This window comes from Miniopterus schreibersii (genome assembly GCF_964146895.1).
Source record: "Miniopterus schreibersii genome assembly, chromosome: 5".
Taxonomy (NCBI): Eukaryota; Metazoa; Chordata; class Mammalia; order Chiroptera; family Miniopteridae; genus Miniopterus; species Miniopterus schreibersii.
Window position 1 is genome coordinate 3,662,756 of NC_138106.1, and position 23,178 is coordinate 3,685,933.

The window sequence follows — 23,178 nt, forward strand, 5'->3', positions numbered from 1 at the left end:
AGCCTTATCCTGGGGGAAGCCAGGCTTGTCACCTCTTAGGACAGGGCTGAGGAGTCTCAGGTCACCCCTCAGGACATCCTGGAGGGGCTCAGGTCACCCCTAAGGACAGTCTGGAGAGGTTCAGGATGGCCAGTGGAGGCTCAAGTCCCCCTATCAGCAGAGAGGGGCCTACTGGCCCTGGGAAGTGAGTGTGGCTCAGAGTGCATGTCTCTGAGACCCCCTGGCCCCGGAGCCAGAGGATAGCACCAGAACCAACCCCTTTGCAACCACCGGAAAGCCCAACCTCCCTGCCAAGTCCCATGGGCCCAGCTTTCTAGAGACCGACAGCACTCCACTGTTGGGGTGATTTTATTTCTATAAAAGATGACAAGCTCTGCTCAGCTAGTGTCCAGTGCACAGGAGCAGGGTCACAGCAAGGCCCCTGGGGACATACCCCTTGGCACAAAGACTAGGATGCTAGACCCCAAGGGTTGGTGAGGGTAAATGGCCAGCATGGGGAGAGACTCAGGACGATGTGGGGGTCCAAGGAGGAAAGGCAGTGGATGCTTCATGCTCCCTGGGACGGAAGGTGGGTGCCCAGGGTGCTCTGTTCTGGAGGCTGGGGCCATGAGAACCCAGGGCAGAGCTGAGAGGGAACCAGCCTGCCCACCACCTGCCTTCCTGCCCGCAGGCTCCAGGCGGCAGCAACTGGGCAAAGAGGGGCCGGGCGGCCGAGAGGGTGGTGGGGTAGCCTCAGAAGCCCTTGTCAATGCTCAGGGTGCGGCGGGTGACGTGCTCCAGCTCCCCGGACACGTAGTCAGCCATGCTGATGTGGTAGTGCGCCAGCATCTTCAGCATCAGCCGCAGGTTCAGCCACCACTGCTCCCGGGGCATGCGGTGCCTGGGCAGGGCGGGCAGGGCGGGGCAGGGCAGGGCTCAGGGCACCACCTTGGCCACAGCCCCCACCTGAGACCGCACCCCCTCCTCTGAACCCTGGACCCTACCGGGCCCTTGACATGAGTGGCCCACAGTAGTGGTGTCCAGGGTCCCCCGTCCCTCCGGGGCCTGCAGCCAGGACGGGCTCAGCACACTCACCAGGGACAGTATGGGGAGCGTGTGCACTCAGATCTGATGGTCCAGCTGGCCCCTTACCTCTCCCGTCCCAGCACGCCCGCCCGGGAGGTCTGGGCCCAGCAGTCCACCCTCAGTTCCAAGGGACTCACTCAAAGTCAGTGTCCTTCTTGAGCTCAGTGACAGGGCTGAAAGCCACCACCTTCTTCCGAAGGCCAATCACACAGGCAGAGTCGGGGGCATTGGCGAACACCCTCCCTGTAGACACAGGCACGTGTTGCAGCCCACCCCCAGGGCCATGGCAGAGGGCAAGGCCAGGCCGAGCCGCACCGCCACCCCACATACCATTGCGGTAGACGGCCCGAAGCTTCTCAGATACCCAGAGCAGGGCCTTCACCCCCAGCTTGGTCCCATAGTTCCGGTCGAATGGGGTTGGAGCCCCGCCCTGAAACACAGTAGGTGAGGCTACAGTCCAGCCTGTAGGGAGGAGACCCAGCCGAGGCAGGCCCGGTTCCCACTAGTCCCAAAACCCGGCCCCGCGGTGAGCTCTCCAAGCAGTTTCTGACACCCAATCCCCTCTGCCTGCAGCACCCCTGGCCCCTACCTCCACCTCAAATCTGACCTAAAAGCCACTTCCAGAGGCCAGGCAGTGGGTTAACTGTCACCAGATGGGGTGGCCCCTGTGGGCCTATGCATCTGGCAGGCAGGTCCCACTCCAGTGAGCAAGGAACCCCCCAGGAGAGGTGAGTCCTCGGGGAGCACACAGCCCTCACATCAGGCTGGGAAACCCCACAGCTCTAGCTCCTTGCAGGGCCACTAGGAGGCTGAGACGGTGGGGACATGGTGGGTAGAGGTGACCAAAGGGGTCCTGGCCCCACGCCTTCCTAGCCAATGGGGAGGCCCCAGCAGACAGGAGCACGGTCTCCCCACCTGGGTGATGGGACAATGAGCACTTTGCCCAGGGGTGCGAGGATGAAGCAGCCAATGACCACACCCGGCGCCCCACAGAGATGTGCACAGAGAGGGTCCTCATCCGCGGTGTCCTAGGCTCCCCGCCAGGTGCAGACAGGCAGGGGGCCAGGGACCACGCTCCCCCATGCCATACCTGCTGCAGGTGGCCCAGGACATTGGTCCTGCAGTCGAAAACGCCCTTCCCCTCGGAGGAGTAGAGGTTGTACAGAAACTCCGTGGTGTAGTGCTCGTGGCATTTCTCATTTCTGGGAAGAGAAAGAGGGAAACTGTGAAGTGGGAGCTGCCTCAGGCCTCCCCTGATGCTGAGCCCGCTGGGCTAGGCCACAGGCCTCTCAGGAACGCTGACCCAACCTACCCCTCTCCAAGCCCCCCCACCTTGTTCTGACCCACTGCCCAGGGTCTGGAAGCCCCCTCCAAGGCTGGGGCAGACCCTCCCGCCCGCCCGGGCCCACCCGCAGCCTCACCGCAGCACCAGGCCCCTCTGGATCTCCGTCTTCATCTTCTCCGTCATGTGTTCCACATTGGCCTGCAGAAGCAGGGGACACGGTAAGCCAGGGTCGGGGCTGAAGCCAGCACTGCCCCCGCTGCAGCCAGAGGCAGGCTGTCTGGGCAGGAATATTCCAGACTAACAGATAGATGAAACCAATGGGGCCAAGAGCTGCTGGGGGGCATGGGGGCCTGCAGGTGGCAGGAGGGAGTGGAGAGGTATCAGTTGGACCATGAGGCCATGAACACAGAGTGGGAGTCTGCGGGAGGAAAGGGGCACAGGGGTCATGGCCAGGTCCCCTCTCAGGCAGCGAGCACCCAGCCCTCTGAGCCGTGGCTCCCTGGCCAGGCCCAGGCTCTGTGCCAGGAGGGGGCCTACTCAGCCCCGCAGCAGGAGGAGGTTGAGGGCTCAGCTCACCTTTAAGTCCTGGATGTTAAAAGGGTCCTCGAAGATGTAGGCGGCATCAGCCCCCACGGCGATGCCAGTCACAGTGGCCAGGTAGCCGCAGTAGCCCCCCATCGTCTCCACGATGAACACGCGGCGCTTGGTTCCTGAGGCCGACTGCTTGATTCGGTCACAGCTCTGGGGGCCCAGGGGTGGTCAGGGTCCTCCCCAATGGGCCACGGGACCCGCTATGCTGCAGAGACCAGCTCTCTCCCCAAAGTTGACTGAGGGCGGGCAGGAGGCCACGACACTCCCACGCCCACCTGCCCAGGGCGTTGCAGCCCTCACCATGAGCTCTCCACAGGCCACACAGAATTGCCCTCAACAGGAGTGATTCTGCCCCCAGGGGACAATGGTGAAGGCCGGGGACACTGCTAAGAGAATCTCCCTGATCTGTAAACAGGAGGGTCCCTGCTGCCAGTGTAGGTCATTGTGAAGAAGGAATCAGGTGGCATGTGCTCTTCAGATGCTAATGACAATGCGACATATAATAATCACCCTACCCCAAACAGTTCAGAGTATGAAAGGAAATTACAACATTAAATAGAAGATTGAGCAAAAGGAAATAAAATAACTGGGTCATTGGAGTCTGGACCATGAGGCCCTACCTCCATGGCGGCGTTGACGGCAGTGTCGGAGCCCAGGCTGAAGTCCGTGCCCGGCACGTTGTTGCTGATGGTGGCCGGGATGACGCACATGACGATGCACAGCTCCTCGTAGGAGCCGCGGGCCTCCACCAGCTGCAGCACCCCCTCATAGGCCTGTGGGGGCGGGCAGGGGCTCAGGGCCAGAGCTGCCCTGCTCCGCCCCCGCCCCCAGCGCCTGGGCTGCCAGCTTTAATCTGAACCACGAAGCCTCAGGAGGAGGTAAAAACCCTCCCAAAACCAAGCATCACTTTCCTTGGACCCTGCCAATAACCTCCCTGCACACAGGGTTTCTGGAAGGGCCACCTCAGCCCCCAAAGAGAGGGAGATGCTCTCAGGTCCCCTCCACAGCCTTGGTCCCCTGCCGTGGCCTCACCTCGAAGCCTCCGATGACCAGCAGCGCGTGGATGTTATACTTGCGTATGTTTTCCACGATTTTCTCCATGTAGCCCTTGGGCAGCGTCCTGCAAGGGAGACAGTGAGATGAACACTCAGCGTCTGCACAGACCAGCAGGCTGGAAGGAAGCGCGCACACTGCCTGACCTGCACCTGACTGCGGGACAATGCAGGCCCTATGCGGGCACAATTCCTGGTTACAGGGAGCAGCAGAGGCTCAGTGCCTGAGGCATGTGGGGCCTGCCGGTGAGGGACAGCCAGGCACCCACTCAGTGCCCTTGCCAGGCCCTTGCCAGGTGATGGAGGAGCCCCTCACCCCTGTGGCCTGTATGAGCTCTTGGCAGGCGTGGGGCCACCTAGCAGCCTCCCCTATGCAGGTGACTTCAGGTGAACCCTCAGCCAGGAAGCTCAAGCAGGAGGGTCTGTAGCCCGCTCTGGCAGATCACCAGCCAGAAGGGGGACCTAGCCCAGGACCCAGTTTGGGTTTCCCCTTGCAGCCCCCCATTCCCCTCGCTGAGCTTACGCTCTGGATCTCTCAGCTGCCCACGGCAGCCAGCTGCCAGCCACTCACCTCTTGGTCCCCAGCATGGAGCCTCCACGTCCCAGCCAGCCGGCCACATCGTGCCAGCCCACTTCTTGCACCTGCAGGGACACGGGGCAGAGGTGCTGGCCGATTCCTCCTCAGGTAACGGGCCTGTGCTCAGGGACAGCATGCCCACAGGGCAACAGCAGGGTCCCAGGTGCTTGGGCTGGGCGGCTAACGTGGACCGCCCCCCTCCCCGGGAGCTACCCCCCTCCCTCATCCTCTGATCCGTTTTCTTTATGGTCTTAACTGGCCATTCCCCGTGTTGCCACATGAGCCCCTGGTCTGTTTGTAAGCTGGGAGGTGGGAGAAATAAATCAGCCAGTGACCAGCACGCCCTGCTGCCCGGCACCCACCTGACCCTTGGCCAGGCCTTCAAAGCCGTCATGCACCACATACACCGTGTGGCCCTGGGAAATGCCGGAGCGCACTGCCGAGCGCACGGCCGCGTTCATGCCCGCCGCCGGGGCCCCCACGTTCAGGATGGCCAGGGAGAACTGGGTCTTCAGAGAAGGGACAGGGACAGGAACATGAGCACGGGGCTGGGGAGAGACCGCTGACCAGACAAGTCAATGACAGGTCCTCCCACCGGCCTGACTCTTCCAGGAATGACAAGTATCTGTCCTCATGATGTCACAAGCTTCTGGGGGAGAGCAAATGGGCTGCAGTGCAGGCCCCGCTCACACGCTGCTGGGGCTGGCCACAGGCTTAGCAGGATGTGGCTGCTGCGGCCTAATTCCCCTGCGGGGGCAGCAGGGCAGGTTCAGGCCAGAGTCCACTCCTGCCTGGAGCCTCGGCAATCACCCCACACTCAGGGGTCAGCATCCGGCACCCCAAAGTCCTTGGTGAGTGGTTCAGAACCAGAGAGAAAGGCCACTGCTATCATAAGTTTCCTAACAGCCACATTAAGCAGCAATTAACACTTCTCGGGTTAATTTAACCTGACACAACCAAAATATCATCACCTCCACCTGGAATCAATGTAGGAAATTGCTAACAGGCTATTTCACATCCACCTCGCACACTGTGTCCCTGGAACCCGGCCTCATGCCACGTGCTCTATGGCCACACATGGCCAGGGGTTTGCCAGGCAGTGTGGTCCCAGTGGGTCCTGGTAACATCCCCTACTGCTCCAGAGGCGGGCACACCCCAGCCAGTTCTGGAAGCGGGTGTGCAGACCACTCTGCTGTGCGCGGAATAAAATGGGGGCCGGTGAGAGGGACCACAAAAGGTGATGCTGAGAGGGTGATGACCACCCCCAGGCTACAGACACACTGCAGGGGTCTCCTCAAAATGGTGAGGACAGTGACAACAGTGACAATAGCAACAGGCATTTAACACCACCACAGCCTCTACCAAGAGGCAGCTTCCACCCCCACAGCCGTGGCTCCAGAGGCAGCAGATCCAGGACCCCACCATCCAACACTGTTAACGGGACCCTTTCCAGGACTTCAGTAACAAATCCTGCTCTCATCACCCTTATCTTGAAGACAGCTAAACCATTTCCTAGGGTTTTGCTGTCTTTAAATGGCTCATAAACGTCCGTTCTCTTTTCTCCTGAGCTAATCTACAGGCCTGACTTTATTTCTTGCAACTGTCTAAAAAGCGATTGGCCACCATAACCTCCAGGCCCAGACCCTGGCTGTTTGACACCCACTGGTCCAGCAACAACGCACAGCTCAGACCCCACACAGGAGGGGGGGCCGCTGAAACTCCCTGCTCCCCAGGTGGGTGGCAGCAGGCAGACCCCATGGAATGACCCTAAACCCGTGGGCTCTGCTGCTCACAAGACCTCACCTTCTCTTTGGAGACCTTCTGGTGTGCAAGCAGCTTATAAATGTTCCAATTGTTCTCAAAGCTCCTGGAACGAAAGCCAGTCATGCATCATGCAGCCCAAGCCCACAGCCTACTTCCAACCCATGGCCACAGCCGAAAACCACAGCCCACTCCCAACCCACTCCCTAGCCCACAGCCACAGCCCATGGACACACAACTAAGCTCAGCGCATGGCCCACTGTTCAGCCACGAAGGAGCTGGACATGGTGCACCCCACCTCCCCTCTTTCATTGCGCCAACTGAGGCCCCGCACCTAACTGAGGACTGCTCAGCCACACACACGTGGAAGGAAGGGTCTCAGCCGTGTGCAAGCTGCCAGGAGTCTGCCAAGGACCCCGAGCCCATGAGGCCCTCACCTGCCACGGAGCTGGATGGCCTCGTCGAACCTCTTCTCATCCATGGCCTTCTGCACGTCCTTTGTCTTAAAGAAAACAAGAAGCGCAGGCTGAAAGGGGAGGCCTGGAGCACACAGCAGCCACCTGCCTCGGTGGGCCTGTCCCAGACCTGTTCAGCAGCGGTCACTGTCAAGGCCAGCAATCAGGAAAGCTGGCTAAGGCTGAGCAGGCCCCACCAGGCCTGGCCAATAGTCCTCCCCAGCCACCCTCACTCCTCAGCCCCCACCAGGGCCTTGGGAACAGAGGCTGAGGCCCATCTGGTCCCCAGACCCACAGCCAACACCCAGCCTACCCAGAAGCAGGGCTGGTGGAAGTCAGGGCAGGAGGTTCTCCCAAGATAAGCATCAGGGAGGCCCAATCTCCCACTCCCTCCTGCCTACCCACCCAGCCTTCCCCAGCTGCAGGGTTCCCCAAACCTGTGGAGTCAGGGCAAGTATCCCCACACCCAGCCTCTCAGCCTTTCTGCTCTCACCTCCCACGCCCCCTTCCAGGGGCCCCTGCTCCAGTCACGTCGAATGACCCCCACGCCATCTGCCAGAATTTACGCAGTGGCTCCAGCCACCCCTCCTCCCCCTCCCTCCCATCTTTGCCCCAAATTCTACCACCACCACCCAGTTTGCAAGGCAGGTCCATAGCCACTGGCTCTGGGGAGCTGACCTTAGCTTAGCTCCTCTCTCGGAGCTCGCCCCACATTGGGTACATACATGCTTACTCCCCTCCCCAGGATCGCAGGCTTCAGATACCGAGGTGAGCCTGGGGGGACGGGGGAAGCAACACACCCATATGGTCGGGACACATAACACAGAGGAGGTGAGGCTGGGAGAGGGGTCTGTGCAGACAGCCCGCTGGCAGCCCTGAGACGCCTGGAAGGACAGGTGGTTTGGGGGCAGGGGAGAGCCACAGAGGCCCCCAGGGCACTGCCCTCGGCAGGCGAGGCCACATACTCACCACCTGCACGCACTCCATGAGGGGCAGCCTCACGGACTGGTTCCCCGACAGGCTGACCACGCAGGCCGGCGTGTCGGGCGTGGCCTCCAGCAGCGCGATCACCGCCTCCATGCCCATCTTGCTGCTCTGAGTGGGAGAGAAGGGCTCAGCCGACCCCCCGGAGTGCGCACACACGCATACAGGCACAGGCGCACACTCGCTTTCTCCTGGCCCTTCCCTGCTCTGGGGCCGCACTGAGCCAGGCCCCATTCCACATGCGAACCCTCAACTTTCAGAGCTCCCCACACGTACGCTGGTCAAAGCTTCCAGAACAAATGGCGACAGAAACAGTGACTTAATATGACCACCACTCACAACAGCCCATCCAGGCACCGCTTCATGGGGTCTCGCGCAGCCCTGCTGGGACAGTGTGGCCCGGCCCCGGACCTCCGGGCTGCAGTGACAGGCCTCACCCACGGTCCCTCAACCTGGATCAGAACCAGGTTTCCAGGGTTCTTTCCACTATGACAAGGGATCTCAATTGGGGCCCCTTCTTGTCAGGGCTTTCCTGGCATGTGAGCAAATGATGGATGTGGGCTGACGGGCTGGGCCAGCTCATTTAGGGACTGCCCTCCTTGGACACAAATCACAAATGCAGGTCCTGGCACAGCCAGCAGGGACAGGTGTGCAAGAAAGCAAGGCCCGAGGTCGCTGAGCTCTGCTCCGTGGGATGTGGCAGGCGGGGCCCCTGCCTCCGGATGCACCCTCAGACAGTGCCCCGGAACTCCGTGGCTTTCTGCACACCTCGTGAGCGAGTCACCACTGCTCAGGTTAGTTTTAGTAACAGCCATAAAAGAAAGTTCCTGTCCCCCAAGGAGCACTGGTGGTAGCTCATTAGCAAAGACAGGGGTTCCCTGAGCTCAGGTTTCTCCCCTGTAACTTGACACACTGTGTGTGCAGGTGTTACCCTGTGGGAACTGGGCTCAGGGACCAGCACAAAATGCTGCTGCTCTGGCTTTAACAACTGAGCCAGGAATTTCGCGTCTTCCACCAGCATCCATGAAACAGCAGCCAGCCTGCTCTCTTGCAAGCCCAGGAGACCCCAGACCACCCTGGCACATCTCTGCTGCCGAGGCTTGGTGGAGGGTCAGTGCTGGGCCCTGTCTCAGGACGCTCAGGAGGCTGTCCTGAGCACACCCAAGGCCTCACATAGGATGCAGAGGTGCCTAGCCAGGTGGGAAAGGCCCCTCTGTGAGGCCAATGTCCCCACTGCTCTGTGGGGGACTGAGGAGACTGTGGGCTGCCTCCTGGTAAGGCTTAGTGCAGTACAGCAGCTTCAGCTCACTGAGGGTTGAGCAGATCATTTGGCCTCACACAGGCACAGTTGCCCGGGCTGTCTCCAGCCCCCAACCCCCAGGGTTACCAGCCCTAACATGCAGGCACATTACCACCCATGGGCCCTCCCTGGTCCAAGACCTTGTCTCCATTTGTCTGCAACACGATTCCCACTTTGCAGGGGGCAAGGTGAGACCCAGCAGTAAACAGAATGACAATGGCACTCTCAGGCCAGAATCCAGCACGCCCCCACCCAGTGCCTGGCTGCCCCCTGCATAAGGACTGGGGTGCCTGGGCTTTAGGCCAGACTTGGAACCACCAGGCATCGGGCCCCACGAGGTCCGAGCCACAGGCCTTGCCCCTGCTCACCCTGCCCTCCTTTCACGGATCTAACACAGCCATTGCCAGGAGGGTAGGGAGATGCTGACTCGTGGGGCAGGGATAGGGGCTGGCCAGGAGGCATGGGTCCCCAGGTCTGCGTTTCCCACCCCCACAGAGAAACGGAGGGGCCATAACTGAGTCTCACCCACAGGAGGGGATGCTCATTCACACCACACATGCAGGCACGCTCACCACACACACACACACACACACACACACACAGGGACCAGAGCAACACCCCACCTACCAGGATGCGGTCAAATGCCGAGGGGGTCCCTCCCCTCTGCACATGGCCCAGCACAGTCACACGAGTGTCAAAGCCCAGCCTCTGGACCACCAGCTGTTCATGGGGAAAGAATGAGTGGGTCCTTGGGTTCACTGCCCACCCCCACCCTCCCCCCACCACCCTACAGGCCCCAAACCCCGGTCTTCACCCCTCCCTGCCAGGCCTTGAGGATTCCGGGGTGTCAGTGCCCCACGGTCCCACAGAGCCAGCTCAGGGTTCATGCCCACAGCATGTAAATGTGTGGATGTGTTTCTGTGTACCCGAGTGTGGGTTTCCATGTGAGTGTGTAGATGGTGTTTCTGTGTATGTGAACATGTGTGTTTCCGTGTGAGTGTGGATGTGTTTCCGTATACAGGGTGTATGTTTATGTATGTTTCTGTGTGAGTCTGTGGACATGGAATTCCAGATGGGCCTTGACCTCCGGGGCCAGAGCATCTCCGGGAGCCCCAAGCGCACATGCCCCCCATCTGGCTGTCACCGAGGAAGCCCTCCTGGAGCCTCCTGTGCGCGAGGAAGGAGCCCAGCAAGAATGCTTGGGGACAGAAGATAAAGGGAGCCAGACCCACCGAGGCCCCACCCCATCCCACCCACACCACCCAGGCAGCTTGGGGGGCCCCTCCTGCACTCACGTCCTTCACGTAGCGGGAGGTGATGGGCTTCCCATTGCGGTCGATGGCGCCCTCGGCGATGATGATAATGTTCAGCCGGGACCCTCGGCTTCGGGTCTGGGTCAGAGACACCCAGGGCTGAGCAACCTCAGACACGCGCCCTGACACAGCCGCCGCCCACCAGCCCTCCCCCAAGTGAGGAGGGGCCAACAGGGACCCATGGCCCTCCTGGGGCTGGGGGGAGAGTGGGGGGGATCTTAGCCACAGGCCTGGGAATTGGGGGGCAGCAGGGAAGAAGGGGGCCCTCAGGCCAGGGACGGGGCAAACGGCACAGGTGAGAAGACCCTTCCACTCACTTCCCCAAGCCTCTCGCACATGAAGTTCTCCCAGCCGTCCTCGGGGGGCGCCTCAGGGATGAACAGCCAGTCGGCCCCCGAGGCCAGGGCGGACACCAGGGCCAGGTACCTATTGGAGCGGGAGGGGCCACCTGCTCAGGGCTGGACCCAGCACCCCGGACCCCAGACCCGGGTCACCTGAGTCTCACCTCCCTTGTCCTCCCTGCATCCAGCCCCAGAGACGGACTCCCACCCCACCCCCTGCTCTCACACCCACAGTGCCCAGTGCCATGGAGGTGCCACACCCTGGCTCCTGCTCCCCTGTAGCCCCCACACACCGCAGCTGACCAGGGAGCCCCCTTACCCGCAGTGCCGCCCCATCACCTCCAGCACAAAGGTCCTCTGGTGGCTGTGGACACGGAGAAGGCAGAAGGCGTCAGTGTCGGGCCTCCAGGAGCTGAACTGCGAGGCCCGACCTCACAGGCCTGCAGAACCACCTCCCCCAAGCCACAGGGGCCAGGCCACACTACCCACAGCCCAGCTCTGTCCCGGGAGTGCCCAGGCCACGCTAAACACTGAGTAGAGGAAGGACACACTGCCCTTCCTACTCCCAAGGTGGGCAAGTGTCAGAGCAAAATGTGACCTTGGGTTTCCAGGCTTCATTTCACTGACTTCTCCTAAGGCTGAAGGCCATTTACCTGGCCTGGGCCTGGCCATCACCAGCCAGCAGCAGTCTGATGGCCCCCCTGTGGGATGCACCATCCCACCCTGGAGAGTGGCAGCCTCTAGCCTCGCCAGGAGAACAGGATCCCCAGCTCGCCCACCTGGTGGCAGGGTGGGGCTGGCGGGGGCTGAGGCCTCGCTCACCTCTGGGCGGTGGTGGTGATGGCATCAATGACCTCCATGATGCGGTGCAGGGCCGAGTCCGTGCCGATGGTCATGTCGGTGCCACAGAAGTCATTATCAATGGAGCCCACTAGCCCCGCGATGTTCAGGTGAGAGTAAGTCTGAGCCGTGCTCTCCGAGATCTTGCCTGGGAAGGAGCAGTGGGGGCAGCTGAGGCCCCATTGGCCATGACAGGGGGCAAGAGACCTCATCTCTCACCCCCAGCGACCTGGGAGAGCAGCCCGGGAAGGTCCCAAGGCTCAGCTTCCCCCTACCCAGGCCCTGCAGCAAGACTCCTGAGGGGTGAGAGGGCCGCTGAACCCCTAAAGCTAAGTGTAGCCTCAGCGCCCCAAGCAGGAGGCCTCCAGGGCAGTCTTAGAGAGTGAGCTGTGCCCCTCATTTCCAGGCCCCACATGAGCAGCACATACTGAAACCATGAGGTCACTTTCCGACTGGCAACCTTGGGACTAGGTATCTTGGGTGTTATCGAATGTTAAGGATTACGCTTCTACGAACTATGCCAAAGCCTATAAACCACATCCAGCAATCAATCACAGACAAGACTGTCCACACGGCGTGGGGTGAGTCAGCTGGGACTGCTGCCCACCCTGCCTGGGGGTCCCTGATGCTGGGTTCCAGGGGCTCCAGCTCAAACACTGGCGTCACTACCAGCCAAACCCAGCGGACAGCTTCTGCAGCTGCCGGGAATCGTGTGACCTCAGGCTGGGCGAGGCCCACTCCTCCCAGCCAGCGGCCAGGCAGGGTCTCCCCGCCTCCCCTCGTTCTGCCCATTCCCACCGCCTAGCACGGCGAGGCAGGAGCCGTGGCCTCTGAGCGCCCCACCCACGCCCACTCCAAGCCGGCTCTGGCTGCTAACCCACCTTCCTTCACCAGCTCCTCCAGCAGACTGCCCCACTCGCTGCGGAAGATGTTGGCGCCCGTGAGGCTGCCATCCCCGCCAATGACACACAAGTTGGTGATGCCACGATGGACCAGGTTGTAGGCCGCTGCCAGGCGTCCTTCCCGCGTGGTGAAGGCCTTGCAGCGGGCACTGCCGATGACAGTGCCGCCCTGCGCAAAGGAGACGGAGGCCTTGGCTGACAAGGCAGTGTCCCCACAAGGACACTGAGGGGACCTGCTACTGGGCAGCAGGGGACTGGTGGGCCCTGCAGGACTGAGAGGGTGAAGTCCAGGGCCTCCTCCAGAGCCTGGGCAGGTGTCACCCTCCCTGGCTCTCTCTCGGAATATACGATGAGGACAGTGACTACCTGTCAGTCTTGGGAAGTTCAAACAAGGTAACGACATGAGCAGGTTCTGAAAACTAAGGGGCTGCATGGGTGTGCACACACATACACACACACAGACGAGGGCACACGTGTGTGTGCACAGGCCAGACTGAGCCCTTGTAGTGGAGACGTCCGGGGCCATTGCAACGCCACAACCCCACACAGCCAGGTGACGTGGTGGGCCTGGAGCCGAGCCTGCACAGGGCGGGGTGTGCTTCCGTGCATAGTCTCTGCGTGCATCTGTGTCTGTGGGTCTCCATGTGTCTGTCTCGCTGTGTCTCTGTGTGCATCTATGTGTGTCTGTCTCTTTCTGTCTCTATCTGCATCTGTGTGTCTCCAAGTGTCTGTGTGTCTCTGTGCGCACACACATGCTCACAGGCAGAAAGGGCTCACCACAGGCCTTACCAGCTGGATGATGTTAGAGACGCTGAGCCAATTGGCTGGCTTGATGTTCTCGCCTCCTTCCACGAGGCCCTCGTAGCCCTGAAACCGAAGAGCACAGGCATGAGATGGGCACCCACAGCAGCTGGACAGAACCCTCGTCTGCAAGCAGGGTACTGGGAGCCTGGCCAAAACCCCATCCGGCAGGATGCAGGCTCCTGGATCCTGACAACAGAGGCCCCCAGTGCCTTAGATGGTGAAGTCGGGGTTGGCCAAGAGTCACAGGCTGTTGGGGGAAAGAGGCCAGGGCACCCAGACGGGCCTTCCGGAAACCCCTCTGCAGGGCTGGCAAATCTATTTGTTACAGAGTGTCACTCACAAGCAATGTGTCCATCACAGGTGTCCCACTTGTTCCTCAGGCCACACCAGGTCACCGTGCCCAGATCAGAAACAGAAGCCTGGTCCCCAACAGCCTTCTGCCCTTCCAGGACCCTCCCTCCCAGAGGAACCCACTGTCCTGCCTCCTAAGGACATCGATCAGATGCAGAAATGACAGCAGTGTCTGCTCTGAGTCTGGCTTTCGTTCAACCTGGTGTCTGCAAGACCCCACATGGCTGTGCACAGCCGTGTCTCAGCTTGCTGCTGTCCCCAGGGCCTCCATGCGCACCCCATAGGCATGATCTGTCCACCAATGATGGACTTGTGGGAGGCCTCCAGCTTGAGGCTATTAGAAATAAGGCTGCTAAGAACACACACGTCTCCTGCAAGAGGGCTCCTGAGTGCTGGGTGCTGAGCAGCCACCAGCGGCTCACATGGCCCCCACTGTGCTTTGTCAACTTCCTCACACACCACCCATGCAGCCGGGCTTCTAGGTGCTCTGCCCCACAGCACCAGGCTGTGCCAGTCTTCACCCCGGTGGCTGCATGTGGGTCCCTACAGGTGGCTGTGTGTTGAATTTCCTTGGTGACCAAATACTGTTTTTCTATGACATAAGCCACTGGTCATCTGGACCGCCTCTGTGAGAAATGCCTGGTCAGGTATCCTGTCCATTTCCTCTACCATGTGACTACTCCTTCCTTAGCAGTAGGAATTCTTTATATAGTCTGGATAGAGAGCAGGTGCATTTCATAAATGGTGAAAAGATGTAGCACCACTGTGCTGAGATGAGCAGGGCTGCCTCCTCCAGGCAGTCCTCCAGCCTCTCCAGTGAACTAGTGGATGAGCCACTGTGCCTGCTTGGAGCTAGAGCCCAGCTTAGCTCAGGGCAGCTACTCCCCCTCTGCCTCCTTCCTTTGGGCTGTCCCACCCCTGTTCTGTCACCCAGGTCTGTAAGGTCCTGCGAGCAAGGCCCTGGAGGCGGGTAGGGCAAATGCTCTCACCCCTGGGGGTGGAGGTGGGGCACTACACATGAGAGGGCGCAGTGAGGTCCCAGGGAGGAATGTTTCTTCAACTCAGGACCTAACAGGTTCCCTCACCAGCCCCACAGCCCAGCCCGAGTTAGCAGGGCAGGTTCCCATTCCGTCAGAAATCAGAATTAGGAGAAGGTTCTCAGGCCCACAGGAGGAGTGAGCCCCCCAGGCTGGGGACCACCAAGCTACCTTCAGAGCGGCTCAAGCCTTGCTATGTCTTTCCCTTCCCTCCCTCCTTCCCTCCTCCACCCTCCGGTCAGGAATGTGGCCACCAGGATACAAGCCAGCCCTGCCACCATCAGCTCTTAGTAGAAAAACAGGAAAATGACCTGAAAATCCACGGCAGGCACTGCCAGAAGCAAGCAGCTACAAAACAGGCGGGTCTCAGTCTACAAAACCCAGGACCAGGCACGGAGCCCGCGCACAGCGCCAGCCTGGCCCTGCCCCACGGCGCGCCAGCTCCAACCAAAGTCCCACAGACCCAGCTCTGCTGGAGCCGAGACATCGGTCTTCCCCTGCCCGGTCGGCCTGGGCTACCCTCACAGCACAGCAGTGTCAGAGCAGTGGGACCTGTCCCGGGGGGGCGGCTCCCCACAAAACATCCCTTCTAAGAGGCCAGAGAGAAAGCTTTAGGCTCCTTTTGATGCAGCCTGTAAGTCAGATTGTCACTTCTGCTGAATTCAGAACGCAGAGGAGAGACGGCAGCTTCTGGTCAGGGCGGCCGCGCAGGGAACCGCGGTGCTCGCCCCCTCCCACGACCACGTCAGAATCACAGCCGAACTACAGGACAGCCGCCACTCAGAACCGCCTGACACCGCGCTGAACACAAGTCCTACAACTAAGGACATAAAGAAGCCACGTCAAGACCGGTAGGAGGACTGCCCCACACCCAGGCGCGGCAGTTAACAATCAGGAGGGATATCCCGGCCTAGGAGGTCCCTGAGGAGGGAGGGGTCCCAGCCTCATACCAGATCCCCTCGCCCGGCGACCCCGTGCTGGGAAGAGAAGTCCCCATAACTTCGGGCTGTGGAAACCAGCGGGGACTGTGGCTGAGCGAGACGGAGGCTGCTGGAGTCCCAGGCGTTCCTCTTGAAAGGCCAGCGGCGCAAGGACCTACTCGGACGCGCTCCGCCTGAGCTCCTGCGCTGGGCCAGCAGCTCCACAGGCGCCGGAGACACACAGGGAGGAACTGAGTTGTCTGGCATCAGGGTGAGAGCTAGAGGGGCACCTTTCTCCCAGGCAGACGTGCTGGCAGAGGCCATTGCTCCTCTGCCGGGCGCCCACCCCACTCCCACAGAGCCAACGGGAGAGCACCATGCCGGAGTCTCCATAACCTGGTTAATACTGTTCGCCCCTCCCTGGTGATTCCCTGAGACCCCACCCCAGCCAACTTTCGGGTCCATCCAAGCCACTTCCGGTGACTTTTCCATACAAACAGCCTGTCTTGCCTCATGTTGCAGACTTTCTTAAAATCTCTTAAACAAGCATCTGGCCCCGTGGCGCCCCATACCTCTCACGAAGTGGCCCCACGCCGGGCACTAGCAGTAGCCAGCCTTGGTTCACAGCTTGGCCACACTTGGGCACCTCCTAGCCCAGCACGAGTGGCAGCCATGTGCAGATTATTTACTAGCCCATGCTGGGTGTTTCCCGGCAGGACACAAGCAGCAGCTGACCCTGGCCTGCACCTCCCAGGATGCCCCAGGGCTAGCGCACCCAGTGGACAGCTTTGGACCACGCCAAGGCACCACCCAACCACCTCCGCGAGAGACACACTCAAGGGCAGACTCAGCAGGCAGTAATATTGTAATAACTATGTACGGTGTCAGATGGCTACTAGCTTCACTGGGGTGATCACTGGGTAAGTTATATAAACGTCTAATCACTGGGTTGTACACCTAAAACTAATACAATATTGTAAGTCAACTGTAATTGAAAAATAAATTAGTTTAAAAAAGTCTCACAGATACAACCTTCCTCTCCTAGCCTGGGAACCTTCTAAAATGTCTCTGCACACCACCCCCCACTTTGTGTACCTCTCCCTTCCCCATCCCCAGGGTAGGCCCCCGAGTAGGCCCCCAGGCAGCCCCAGAACTGGCTGCAGGCCAAGTGCACCGCTGGCAGCTCTCCTATATCAACTCTGAGCCCATAGGTCCAGCTTTGGCTCCCGGGTGAACAAAAACCATTCCCACTCACTGAGCCCTCCTCGGTGTCGGCTGTGAAAGTGCTTTAACTCACAACACTGCACTGGCTTTTGTGCCCTAACATCCCCACAAAGAAGGGATTGGCACCCTTACTTAACAGAAGAGACACTGAGGGTCAAGGAGGTGAAGGAATGCGTCTGTCACCTGTGGACAGCCTCAGGCAGGGCCTGGACCCACCTCTCCCTGTCCAGAGGCCACAAACCCAGGCCACCCCCTGGAGAATCTCCCGTCCTCCAGAAGATTCTAGACCATTATCAGGGCATGGGCCCCACCTGCCCAGCAGCTGAGACTCTCAGGACATCTGCCCCCCAAAGAAAACCTGGGGCTTTGCAGGGTCCCAGCCACCCAGTCCTGGTCTGGGGGTCAGAGCCCTGCAGGACGCAGAGGCCCACAAACTGCTGCTCATTCCTTCCTGCGGCCAAGGGCTGGGTGTGGCCCGGCCCAGCCTGGGGCCAGGGGCAGGGACAGGGACAGCCTACAGGGCGAGGAGGGAGGTATGGAGAGCAGAGAGGCTGTGGGTCGCTACTTCTTGCCTAAAAAGTGAAAACAAAGTAACGACACCTCCAGAAAACCACAAAACAGTAGAGGAATTCGTGTGTGCACACGCGCACCTGCTCCAAATGTGACACGGACTGGGGGTGGGGGGAGGCAAAGGGGACACCAACTCCAAAGGGGGCTGTTTGCTGTTGTTACTGGGGGAGTCACCCAGGGTTTGTGTGTGTAAGGGGTACAGGAGGGCTGGGGTTGAAGGGGGACCAGGCTGGAGGACGACAGGTTGGGCTGAGGTCCCCGCCTCAGAGGACAGCAGCTTTATGCGCTCCTATCTCCCCAGGGACATGGCCCACCCCACAGGACCCCAAATGGGGGAAAGGCTCTTCACCCACACCCCAGAGCAGGGGCCTGGCCCCCTCCCATTCCTCCTCCCTGTCACCCTCCCTTCCCTCTGGCCTGAGCCTCAAGTTGAACAAGCGACCACTGTGGGTGGGACAGGGCAGGCGTCTCCCTCCCGGCCCAGCCTTACCTCGTAGATGAGGAAGACCTTGGCTCCCACGTAGATGCCCATTCGCGTCACGGCCCTGACGGCGGCATTCATACCTGTGAGGGAGTCAGGGCAACGCCGTTAGCGGAGGTGCACGGTGTCGGGACCCGAGACCACCCTCTTCAGGGCGGCGGCCAAGCCAGGAGTGGGGGGCCCAGCCCCAGATCACAGGGTGCACCCCAGTCATTTCAGCTTCTGAGCGGTCGAAATAAGCCGCCCAGAGTTAAACCAGGAAACTCCCACCGGGCCTGACTCAGCCTGAGCGCGGACACCAGGGTGTGCAAACATCCCATCACTTCAGGCCGCACCCCATCCCTGCTCCCCTACAGCCGCCACTGTGCTTCCCGACCACAACCCTGGGGACAGCTCAGGGAGCGCCCTGAGCACGGTGCCCGCTGGCCCTGGGACCGTCAGCCCGGCCACGCCCCCAACGGTGAGCTCTGTGAGGCAGGAAGAGGGCAGCGCCCCCTGTGGTGTGGGTGGGGGGCACTGAGGAAGACGGGGCAGGAGTAAAGCTTCCCGCTCTCGACCTCAACCATCGTCCCAGTGGCCGTGACCTGGCAGCAGGTGGTTCACTCTGGGGGACCTGCCTCCCCCAGCCACCCTCGCTGGTGAGGCCACTTTGGGCCCATTGCAGGCTGAAGGTCCGAGCCCCACCTCTGACAGGCAGGGGGAGGCCAGCAGCTGGGAGCAGGGCAAGGAGAGTGGGTGGAGGAGAGGGCCACTGTCCATTCCAGCTGTCTCTCCAGTCACCCGCCCCTGACTTGGCCAACCTGGGGCCAAGGCCACCTCACTAGCCAGCCCGGTGGACCCAAGGGACCCCAGGGTTAGGGTAACACTTTCAGCCCTTCACAGGAGAACACCGAGCAGCATTAAGTGCAAACTCTTGAACTTCAGCCCAGAGCTGGATGCCAGGGGGACGGCAGCCTGAGGGCATGGATTATCTTGTACAGCTGCTCTAAGTAGGCTTTTCTTGTGTTTTGGGTTTTTTTGGTTAATCCTGACTCCAGGATATTTTTTTCCATTGCTCTTCAGAGAAAGACGGAGGGAGAGGGGGAGGGAGGAGGGAGGAATATCGACGTGAGAAAGACTCATCAACTGGTTGCCTCCCACACACTTCTCGACCTGGGGCAGGGAGCAAACCCACAACCCAGGTACATGCCCTCGACCGGGAATGGAACTCAGGACCCTTCGGTGCATGGGCCAACGGTAACCACTGAACCACACTGGCCAGGGCTGTAAGTAGCCTTCTTAAAAAGGCATTTAATGACCCTTTAATCTGCTTTTCATCCTCAAAACCAACCCTGGGCCAGTGAGAAGAGTGGGCAGGAGAGCAGCTGCGTGTGCCAGCGGAGGGAGCATGCGACTCGGAACCCTCCGAGACGACCAGGGAGGCGCATCCCCTGACTTCCTGTTGGAAGAAACCCCCGATGCAACCAAACCAAGTGAGGCGGACGCATTTGTGACTTTATCACAGTCCGCTCCCAGGAAAAAAACGTGGAAGAGGGTGATCACGGGATGACGCCAGCCTCAGCACGACACTACATTGCCAGGGGTCATGTAGACACAGAGCCCGGCTGGGAAACAGAAGACGGGGCAGGGGGTTAGGAAGGTAAATCCCCACCTGCAAATACAGGAGGACATCAGTGTCCTACTGATCCACCAGGAAAAGACGGGTCCTGACTGTTCCTTAGGGTCCGGGAGGAGGCACCCACAGGAGGCGACCGAGGAATGGTGGGATGGTGGGTGGGCTGGGCTACTTTACAAGTCTCTGGTTACTTCTGTACGAAGTCCTCAGACATCCTTGAACAACTGCTGTCCCTTACATACTGACACTTGCTGTGGTCAGGAGAGGCCCTCACGCTGGCAGAGGAGGCCGCTTCCAGGCTACTGGAAGGAACCTGCCAGGTGGCCTGTCTTGCCTCCTCCTGCCTGTTTACAAAAGGGGAAACCGAGGCCCAAGGGAAGTGCTTGAGTCAGGTCACAGGGCTGGTCAACACCGGCTCAGCCAGGCCCCAGGTCTGGCCCTCCACTCTGTGAACTTGGCTGGTTTGCACACATTCCAACAAGCAGACTAGACTGTAGCACCTGAGAGGTGAGTGCACACCTGGGCTCCCACTCACTCAGCTGCTGTCAGCCCAGCGCCAACCGGCGGGGGAGGGCACACAAAGAACAAAGAAGGGCAGACAGAAGAGGGCACACATGGGACCCAGGAAGGCAGATACCTGGTACTATCAGGTCGCTATGAGGTCGGCCTTTACTTGGAAGGACATGGGGGCACCTGAGGGTAACCTGAGCACCCACGTCTGGAGCTGGGTCACAGGAGTCACGATGGGAGCTAGAGGGGGGCACACTTACTGACCTAAACTGCTATGGTCTGCACTGTACCCACTGGCCCTGCACCTTCCTCGCCACATTGGCAGAGCCCTGACCTGGGCACGTTTCTGCAGCTCTCCTCAGTGCAGCTCCAACCAGAAACCACAGCTGCCATGCCTGCAGGTTGGAGGGAGCACAGGAGAGGAGCAGAGGCTGCCAGGGCTCTGGGGGAGTGGTGACGCTTGTAGACAAAGGCATGCGGTCAGCCAGCAGGTGCACTGCAGGTCACACTCCAGCCGTGAGCAGGAAGCACTGCCCATTCTGTGGGAGGCAGCAGGGCCACAACTCAGGCTTTACACCCCTATCTAAACACACACCATTTACCCTTCAACCCCCCCTCGGCTGCTGTTGTCTCCACTGTGCAGACAGGAGCCTGGGGTGGAGACCGCTCTGCCTACACGAGCCATGGGAGTTGGGGGCCTCACGGGCCTCTCTGTGCCTGGCTGGCGAGGTGGGTCCAGCCCTCTCAGGGTGTGTCCTTTCTCAGAGTCTAATCTCACAGGGTGATGCTCCCCCAAGGCCACCCTCTAAGCCCCCTCACCCCAGCCAGAGCTCACTGGCCACACTCTAGAAAGAAACAGGTAGAAGGCGCTCTGGCCATGAGGCGCTGTGGACATGCAGAAGGGCACGCTGACTGCCAGCCAGCCAGGCCCTGAGGGTTCAACCTGAATCGGCAGGGAGGCCCAGGACACAGAGGCAACTCTTTCTGCCTTCCCTGAGTGGGGAATGAGAGTCAGGTCCGCGGCAAGGAGGGGAGGTGTGCGTCTGCGCTCTCCGACCTGGAGGGAGGCAGACCAAGCCCAGCTGTGCAGCCTGAAGGTGCTGGCATCCCTTCCAGTCCTGCTTCCTGATCTCCATGAGGTCTCTCTTGGGGTTCAGGGTGTAGCCCTATGGCCCAGCACAGCAGGTGCCAAACTGGCCATCCCAGGTCAGAGGCGCTGAAAAACCGAAGTCAGGACGAGACCAAGCTGCCAGGATGGGGGCTGCTGGGACAGACCCCCCAGGCAGGGCACTTGCTCAGCTCTGCCAGGCCCAACAGCAGGACCCTGGCAGGCCACCACCTTGGGCTTCCCCTGTACAAGGTATGAGAACAAGTCTGGGCGAAAAGAAACTCCCCAAGCCCCAGACAGCGCACACACCACCCCCCCCCAAGGTACCCTCGTCCTCACTAGGCCTCAACATTAGACTGAGAGGCTGGCTGTTCTGGGTAGGTGTGCCACCCCACCCCTGCCAGCCAGCCAGGCTGGGGGGAGGGCGCGGCGTCAGAGCCGCCCTGGAGGCCATGCTTGGGAGAGTCAAAGTGTCCCCAGGTCGTGCGGTTCAGAAGCAGGAAGGGCCTGGCTCTCAAGGTGTGCGGGGACCCGCACGGCCGAGCGCGGCCTTGGGGAAACGGGTCTCCTGAAAGGTGCCCCCCGCAAAGCGTGCGGGGAGCCTCCGCGTCGGCAGGAGGGGCGCCGGCCCCGCGCGCGGCGTCCCCGCCACCGCTGCGCGCAGACACACCTCCGCGGGCGCGCGAGGGCGGGGCGGGGCGCGGACGCCGTGGCGCGCAGCACGTAGGCGAGCGCCCGGGCGCCCGGGGAGGCCCGGGGCCGGGAGGCGCCGCGCGGCCGGGAGCGCTGACCCCGGGTCCCGGCCAAAGGTGGCGAGGTCGCGCGCAAGGGCCCGGGGACGGGGGGCCGCCCCCACCCGCAGCCCCGCGACAGGTCCCGCGTCCCGCCCACCTTGCGCGTCGCCGCCGCTGGTCAGCACGCCGATGGCCTTGCCGGCCCCGCACATCCGCAGCTTCTCCAGGTCCACGGTGGCCATGGCGCCGCCGAGGCTGGTGGCTCGCTCTCCGCCTGCGCCGCGCCCGCGCCCGCTCCCGAGCCGCAAGCTCCGCGCCCCGCCCCCGCCCGGCCGGCCCCGCCCCCGTCCCCGCGTGAGGTCACCGCTGCCCACGCGGGCGGAGCGCCGAGAGGGGTCCAGCGCCCCCGCGCGGACAGGCCCCGCAGCTGTCCCCGGGGCCCCGGGCGCCTGAACCCGCAGCTCGCGGGGCCAGCGCCGCACTAGCGGGCTCTGCGGCCCCGGGGGACCGCGGCCAGCTCTAAGGTCCTAAACCCGTTCGGCCTGACGAAGGCGCCCGTTTATCCAAGGCCCGCTTCACAATCTCCCAGGCGCTCTGAGCTCACACCCAGCCTAGCAGAGCTCTTCAGGGCTAGAAACGGCTGGGCCCTAGCGCAGCCCGACGCCTAGGCATACACACGTGTGTATACAGGCGTACACATACACGCATGTGCACACAGACATGCTCTTTACATGCATTCTCCCTCCTTTCCATATGCGGAGTGGGGCGAAAGGAGGCTTACAGCTGTTCCTATGGAAAACAATACAATAATAAATATACAAGAATAAGCTTTCCAGCACTCACCACTGTATATACTAACCCTGTATATTTGCCCCACCCTGTATATACTAACTATACAGTTTTTCTTCTATAAATCAGTAGACAAAGTACATACGTCTTTGTTTCTATATTTATGTATATATAAATGTATACATACACACACATTTTCTTTATACATAGGTAGACTATACACACCTCTCTCTACATGTATATATACACACTGTGTGTGCACACATAGGTATTATATAAATAAATATAATGTAATAACGTATGTTTACCCACCAGGCTTGTGTGTGTCATTCTTATTGTCTGGCTAACACCCCAGTCTGTGGCTATAACATTTTTCAAATGTTCCTTGAATACGGACGTTAGCTTCACTCTCAGTCTTTCTCACTTATTCTAGAAGTGTCTGCCAGTGGCCCCTGTGCCTGGCTTTGCTCAGCCCGGGCTCCGCACCGTCAGCAACATGTACCTGCCCCTGGTGACAGGGTCTGGATCAGAGATGGACAGTGAACAAGTAGCTCCACAAAAGTCACAAA

The 23,178-nt window shown here is 60.7% G+C and overlaps 1 protein-coding gene across 2 annotated transcripts; it reads right to left on the minus strand.

Annotated features, from left to right (window-relative positions):
* Positions 1-330: 330 nt before the first annotated feature.
* PFKL (phosphofructokinase, liver type) lies at positions 331-22,144 on the minus strand. 2 transcript variants are annotated; one of them, XR_013998926.1, is made up of 22 exons: positions 21,978-22,140; positions 17,863-17,936; positions 13,256-13,333; positions 12,446-12,635; positions 11,547-11,712; positions 11,044-11,088; positions 10,701-10,809; positions 10,366-10,461; positions 9,698-9,790; positions 7,756-7,881; positions 6,769-6,833; positions 6,374-6,437; positions 4,933-5,079; positions 4,565-4,635; positions 3,974-4,061; positions 3,562-3,714; positions 2,927-3,091; positions 2,487-2,548; positions 2,170-2,267; positions 1,396-1,441; positions 1,203-1,308; positions 331-880 (listed from the first exon to the last, which is right to left on the minus strand). XR_013998926.1 is itself a non-coding variant. In XM_081139020.1 (22 exons), exons 1-22 carry the CDS (start codon positions 22,060-22,062, stop codon positions 733-735), a joined length of 2,343 nt encoding a protein of 780 aa, XP_080995146.1. In that variant the 5' UTR covers positions 22,063-22,144; the 3' UTR covers positions 331-732. The 2 variants fall into 2 exon arrangements, 1 of the variants encoding a protein (XP_080995146.1); XM_081139020.1 differs by having other exon boundaries at positions 1,396-1,495; positions 2,156-2,267; positions 21,978-22,144.
* Positions 22,145-23,178: the final 1,034 nt, after the last annotated feature.

Coding starts and splice junctions, on each gene's coding strand:
- PFKL (XM_081139020.1), bottom strand. CDS start 22,062: ATGGCCACCGTGGACCTGGAGAAGCTGCGGATGTGCGGGGCCGGCAAG. Junction 11,089..11,546: donor ATCACCACCACCGCCCAGAG/GTGAGCGAGGCC, acceptor CCGTGTCCACAG/CCACCAGAGGACCTTTGTGC. Junction 4,636..4,932: donor AAGGCCTGGCCAAGGGTCAG/GTGGGTGCCGGG, acceptor GTGTCCCTGCAG/GTGCAAGAAGTGGGCTGGCA.